General features: G+C 42.1%; 3 protein-coding genes across 3 annotated transcripts; 1 reads left to right on the plus strand and 2 right to left on the minus strand.

The window, feature by feature from the left end:
- Positions 1-353: 353 nt before the first annotated feature.
- Positions 354-2,769, minus strand: LOC131448492 (DELTA-actitoxin-Afr1e-like). The gene is made up of 3 exons (XM_058621014.1): positions 2,679-2,769; positions 1,995-2,115; positions 354-871 (listed from the first exon to the last, which is right to left on the minus strand). The coding sequence occupies exons 2-3, from the start codon at positions 2,096-2,098 to the stop codon at positions 421-423; spliced, it is 555 nt and encodes a 184-aa protein (XP_058476997.1). The 5' UTR covers positions 2,099-2,115; positions 2,679-2,769; the 3' UTR covers positions 354-420.
- On the plus strand, positions 2,107-2,817 carry LOC131448861 (probable inactive protein kinase DDB_G0270444; the record flags this gene model as incomplete). The annotated part of the gene is made up of 1 exon (XM_058621649.1): positions 2,107-2,817. A coding segment is annotated over one exon (711 nt), but the record flags the coding sequence as incomplete, so codon positions are not given.
- Positions 2,818-3,757: 940 nt separating this feature from the next.
- LOC131448493 (DELTA-stichotoxin-Hmg2b-like) lies at positions 3,758-6,024 on the minus strand. The gene is made up of 3 exons (XM_058621015.1): positions 5,899-6,024; positions 5,663-5,805; positions 3,758-4,252 (listed from the first exon to the last, which is right to left on the minus strand). Exons 2-3 carry the CDS (start codon positions 5,764-5,766, stop codon positions 3,823-3,825), a joined length of 534 nt encoding a protein of 177 aa, XP_058476998.1. The 5' UTR covers positions 5,767-5,805; positions 5,899-6,024; the 3' UTR covers positions 3,758-3,822.
- Between the last annotated feature and the right edge of the window lie 317 nt (positions 6,025-6,341).

Here is a 6,341-nt window from a genome sequence, read left to right on the forward strand (position 1 = left end):
GTATTCATTCATTCATTCTTTTATTTATTATAATGTCATTTATGGTCCTCCATACACTTTAAGGTTGTTTTTTTAATGTTTCTTACTTAAGTGTCCATGTATCTTCAGATATTTTTAAATCTGTGCAAATTATTTCAGTAAAAAACACAAAAATTTCAGAGTTTCTTTGTTAGAAATTCAGTAAATCTGTTAAATTTGAATGTGTTTAGTTTAAAAAGCTGCCATCACTGTTTCAAAGAGTCACAAACGGCACAGATGACTCACTCTGACACAGAAACCCGTTCTGCGAGTTGGACTCGACTTTTAAAGAAACCACTTTTTTTAAAGGTTCACAGCGATGAACGAGACTCGTGTTCTTTCACGTCAGGTGTTTGTTTTTATTGCATGAACAGATGGAACAGAGGGTTAAACACTCGCCGCTCAGTATTGCTGGTGCTGCGGCGGCGAGAAGAGCTTGTCCCACACCTCCACCTTCATGATGGCCCGGCCCATCGGGGACATGGTGGCCTTGATGTCCAGGCTGGAGCCCTCGAACGTGAGCCCGGAGCCTGTCCCCTCCTCGCGCTTGAACCCGTTCTGCTCCTTGTTGTTGTACATCTCCTTGTACAGAGCCTCGTTGCACTCCTTGCCCTGCGGGTAAATCCCCAATGCAATCCAGTTCTTGTAGATGTTGTAGTCGTAGGGGACGGAGAACATGATGGCCAGCGTCTCCCGGGCGCTGTTGCTATTCCTCTCGAACAGGTCGTAGGTCAGGACGCCCACCGCGCCCGAGGCCTTGGCACTGGCCTTGGTGAAGTTGCACACCTCGGTCTTCTGCGGGCGCACCGTGGGCTGGGGGGGGCTGTGGCAGTTGCCACTGTCGAGGTAAACCCTGATGTGAAGGGAAAACAAAGAAAGAAAAAACAACAGGGAAAGTTTTACAGTGTAAATATGGGGAAAAAAATGCAGTTTTCTGTGAAAAATCAACGACTGAATTTGTCTTTAAAGAGACAGTTTAAATCTACGATATCTTTAAAAACACGTTCATGTCTTTATCTCACTGTGAGAAGTTTTGTAAACCACTCACTCTCCCACACCAAACCCCATAGTGAAAATCAGTGATTTTAGCTTGCAGGGACACAGGAGCTGCTGGTCTACCGCTGCCTCGTGTGGTCACTTTGTGTCACTGATTTACATCATAACGAAGGATTTGAAATGCCGAACGGACAAAATAAGACATTTGAACTTCGTGATGGAGGATTGGAGTGGATCAATAACTCCTGTGTGCTGTCACCTGCTGTGATGTTAAAATCACTGATTTTCTCCATGGGGTTTGGTGTAGTGTGTTAAAAAACAGACTTTTGCCACCTAACAAAGGTTTAGCTAATAAAATCTACGTCAGTTTAAGTCTACAACACGTTAAGAACGTGTTCACGTCTTTATCTCACTGTTACACAGACTTTTCCAACAGGAAACTGAAGTCTGTAAACCATTCACTCTCCCACACCAAACCTCATAGAGAAAATCAGTGATTTTAACATCACACACACAGGAGTTGTTGATCCACTGCTGCCTCCGTCACTAAGTTCATGTCTTATTTTGTCACTTCGACATTAAAAAACCTTGGTTCAGATTGACCTCAGTGATGCAAAGTGACCACACGAGGCAGCAGTAGACCAGCAGCTCCTGTGTCAACGCGAGCTAAAATCAATGATTTTCTCTATGGGGTTTACATGTCATTACATGTCATTTAGCAGACGCTTTGGTGTGGGAGAGTGAGTGCTTTACAAACTTTGTACGTTTAACAGTGAAATAAAGACGTGAACGTGTTTTTAAGACATTGCAGACTTAAGTTTATTATTAAGTTGCTAAAGCTAAAGCCATGTATCTGCTGAGCCACAGGGGGGCGCTCACAGCACCACAGTCCCAGTGTTGACAGTGTTTCCAGTTACTCAAATAATTATACTTTAGAAAAACACTATGAACTGTGCCTTTAAAGTGTGTGTTGCACTCACTTGGGGTCCAGCAGACAGTAGTTGTTGGTGAGGTTGGTGATCTCGATCGTGATGTTTCTGCGGCTTTGCTGGTTGGCAGCGAGAGCCTCTGCTGTTTCACTCATGGTGTCGTTTGTCGGAGCTGCGGCGCAAGTTAAAGGAACAGTTAAAAGAGCACTTAAAGGAGCAGTTAAAGGAACAGTTAAGGGAACAGTTAAAGGAGCAGTTAAAAGAACAGTTAAAAGAACAGTTAAAGGAACAGTTAAAGGAGCAGTTAAAGGAACAGTTAAGGGAACAGTTAAAGGAGCAGTTAAAAGAACAGTTAAAAGAACAGTTAAAGGAACAGTTAAGGGAACAGTTACAGGAACAGTTACAGGAACAGTTACAGGAACAGTTAAAGGAGCAGTTAAAGGAACAGTTAAAGGAGCAGTTAAGGGAACAGTTAAGGGAACAGTTACAGGAACAGTTACAGGAACAGTTACAGGAACAGTTAAAGGAACAGTTAAAGGAGCCGTTAAAGGAGCAGTTAAAGGAACAGTTAAGGGAACAGTTACAGGAACAGTTAAAGGGACAGTTAAGGGAACAGTTACAGGAACAGTTACATGAACAGTTAAAGGAACAGTTACAGGAACAGTTACAGGAACAGTTAAAGGAACAGTTAAAGGAACAGTTACAGGAACAGTTAAAGGTAAAAAAGTGTGTTACCAGTGTGTGGACCTCAGGTTTGACTCTCACTTGGGCAGTGTCAGGTCTGAACACTGTCTTCACAAACTCGGTCCAGGTCTGGGAATGTGACACGCCCCCCACCCACACCTGTCTCCGCCCCCCCTCCCCCCTCCTGTGAGGCGTTCACACTCGGGGTATGTGAAGATTGCGATGATTGTGATGTTAGGGTGTAACCAACAACACAACTGCCATAACCTGTAGCTTTTTTCTGTCTCATCGGTCTGGTTTGTTCAGTTTTTCCTGCGACGCTGAGTCACACGGTGCTGTCTCGACTGTGGACACGCCCTCTGAATGTCGGAGAAAAACACGCCGTTTGTTGTAGTAATTTTACTCAAAGAAAAATAGACTTTTGGAGGCCGAGACGGAGACTCACCCTCTTTAAGTTTATTTTAGTTCAAGTCTACGACACGTTCACGTCTTTATTTCACTGTTAGACTTTTACAACAGGAAGCTGAAGTTTGTAAACCATTCACTCTCCCACACCAAAATCCATAGAGAAAACCAGTGATTATGGCTCACAGGGGACACAGGAGCTGCCCGTACACTGCTGCCTCGTGTGGTCACTTTGTGTCACTGAGGTAACGCCAAACAAAGGATTTCAATAATCCGAAGTGACAAAATAACAATCCTGAACTTAGTGATGGAGGCAGCAGTGGATCAACAACTCCTGTGTGTGATGTTAAAATCACTGAATTTCTCTATGGGGTTTGGTGTGGGAACGTGAGTGGTCCAGTTGACTTGTTCATGTTTGTAGTTTATCTTAAAAGTATCGTGTATATGTATGTGTCTTTATATACACACACATACATATATATATATACACACACACACACACACATTCCAGAAATGTACAATTGGATGTTAGAAATATGCAAAAAAGGTAACTTTTCAATAATATTTGCCGTCATTTTGTAGCAGGGATGTAAAGACATGGTCACGTCATCTTATTTTCTCACCTAAGTGTTAACATTTTTTCTTCTGAAAATGTTTTATTCATTTGCCAATTCTCTCTTTTTTTTCCCCCAAACAAAATTAAACAAAAGTCAAAGACAAAGAACTCATTGAATTATTTTTTATTGACTGACTGACAGATGGACGGACAGAAGCCTTTGTACAAACACATTCATCTGCCCATCTTGTCGTAGATCTCCAGTTTGACGATGGCCTTGCCCTCGTCGGACATGCAGCCCCTCACGTCCAGCATGCGGCCCGCGTACTTCACGCCGGAGCCGTCGGCCTTGTGACGCACGAAGTTGGTGAAGTCCTTGCCCTCGTACATGTCCTTGAACAGCTTCTTGTCGACGCCGTGCGTGTGCTCGAACACGCCCACGCCCAGCCAGTTCTGGTAGAAGTTGTAGTCGTAGGGCACGGAGAACATGACGGCCATCAGCTCGTTGCAGTGGCGGCTGCGCATGTCGAACAGCTCGTAGGTGAGGACGCCCACGGCGCCCGACGCCGTGTGGTCGTCCTTGGTGAAGGAGCACACCTCGGTCTTGTTGGTGCGCACGGTCGGCTGTGGAGGACTGAAGCTGAAGCCGCTCTCCATGTGAACTCTGGAGGAGGAGAAGAAGAATTAAGACTGCAGATACCACAGAGTAGAAATACTCAAAATCTACGATATCTACGTCACATGTTCACGTCCTTATCTCAGTGTTAGACTTTTCCAACAGGAAGCTGCTGGTCTACTGCTGCCTCGTGTGGTCACTTTGTGTCACTGAGGTAAATCTTAACTGAGGCTTTTTAATGCCAAACTGACAAAATAATACATTTTTATTTAGTAATGGAGGCAGCAGCAGACCAGCAGCTCCTGTGTCCTCACGAGCTAAAATCACTGATTTTCTCTATGAGGTTTGGTGTGGGTCAAAGTAACTCATAAACCATCCTGACTTTAAAAACATGTGAACTCTCCCTTTAAAGAATGAGAAGCAGAAGAACTGGATCTGTGGACCAGAAACTGGTCCTGTGACTGATGTTGTGCAACGACTCAGTGTGAGACTGTGTCACGCCCTTTTTAATCTGACGTGGTCGTCAGATTATTGTTCATCATGATCAATACATATAGAGAATTAAATTATTTGTTTGTTACAAGTATTGTTTTTAAATTTTATAATTTAAACCCACTATTCTCGTTATTCTCGTTGTGTTGCTGGCAACTGCATAGTCTTAATTTACCTTCTGGGATTAAATTTATTCAGTTATCTGTCTATAAATGGATAAATTAGAGACATTTAATTTGAGAGTCAATGTTTCACCAAAAATGTTTAGATTAAAAAAAAAAAATTACTGAAAGTATTTCAGTATTTGTGGAAATTCAGTTGACTATAAATAGATCTTAAAAATAAAAGTCTTTCTTTAAAGAGGATTTTAAGAATAAGAAAATATTTAAATGTAACTCTCACAAAATAATTAACTTCATTATAGTTTATTTTGAATGAACTTAATTAAGGTGCTTTTTTAAGTTTATAAACCATATTTGTTGTTCTTGTGTAAATGTACGCATAAAATAAAAGTGATGTTTTGATACTGAAAAAAAAAAAAAAGTTCATTTCTGCATTGCTGTTATTTATTTATATTTATTTGTTTGTTTCCCAAAGTTTCCATATAGTTAAAAAAAAAACCAATATATTCCGACACCAAATCACAATATAAATAATCACGAGAGTGAATCACGCTTCTGTCGCCTCATTTACGGCCACGTCTGTAACATCATGTAAAGTGATAACCGTTATTATTTGGAACTTAATTTAAAACAAAATATACTTGAAAATCTTCAATACATTTGTTCAGGGACCCAAAGTTTCTCTCCTGTGACACATCTGTGGGTCCCCGACCCAGACTTTAAGAACCCCTGCACTAAAACACAAAATTTTCACTTTAAAACAAACGTTAAAAAAAAAACAAAAAAACAGAAAAACCAGGGAATAAAACTCACGTATGCGTGTGTGTGTGTGCGTGTGCCTTACTTTGGGTTGATGAGGCAGTAGGTGGCGCTCACATTAGTGATCTCGATGGTGCAGTTACGGTTGGTGGTGAGGGTGAAGGAGTGCGACTCTGCATTCTCGGGCATGATGACGTCTGCTGGACGAGGCTGAGCGACTGTTCAGGGCTGACACCACAGAATATGACATTTATATAAATATGAAAATAAAAGTTTCCAGAGTCTCTGAAACAAAGGTGTAAAAATCACAAGTGTACTCACTGGAGTTTGTGTCACACGCAGGACGACAGAGCTTCCACTGACTGACAGTCCCGAGTCTGGTTTGAGAGCCAGTGCGTGGACACGCCCACTCTGCTACGCCCACTCGCCTTCACTGGGCGTGTCCTGAGATCTTTCTCAGTCAGGACACGCCTCCTGTCATCGGCGAAGGTGTGGCATCAGCGTCCTACAGGTTCAACACCTTATGGAAAAATACTCATCATCATCATCATCATCATCACCAGGCCTCAGGGTGGAGGAGAAATACCAGACTGTCTGTTCAGATTAAAAAAATAATCAGCAGCAACAAAAACAATAGAAGCAAAAACAGCGGCAGGAAAATCAGTAACAGAAGAAACAGTAGAAGCTAAAACAATAGAAGCAAAATCAGCAGCAGGAAAATTAGTAGCAGAAGAAACAGTAGAAGCTAAATCAGTAGAAGCTAA

The sequence above is a fragment of the Solea solea genome, chromosome 21 (genome assembly GCF_958295425.1).
Source record: "Solea solea chromosome 21, fSolSol10.1, whole genome shotgun sequence".
NCBI classification, from domain to species: domain Eukaryota; kingdom Metazoa; phylum Chordata; class Actinopteri; order Pleuronectiformes; family Soleidae; genus Solea; species Solea solea.

Coding starts and splice junctions, on each gene's coding strand:
- LOC131448492 (XM_058621014.1), bottom strand. CDS start 2,098: ATGAGTGAAACAGCAGAGGCTCTCGCTGCCAACCAGCAAAGCCGCAGA. Junction 872..1,994: donor TACTGTCTGCTGGACCCCAA/GTGAGTGCAACA, acceptor CCTTCACATCAG/GGTTTACCTCGACAGTGGCA.
- LOC131448493 (XM_058621015.1), bottom strand. CDS start 5,766: ATGCCCGAGAATGCAGAGTCGCACTCCTTCACCCTCACCACCAACCGT. Junction 4,253..5,662: donor TACTGCCTCATCAACCCAAA/GTAAGGCACACG, acceptor CTCCTCCTCCAG/AGTTCACATGGAGAGCGGCT.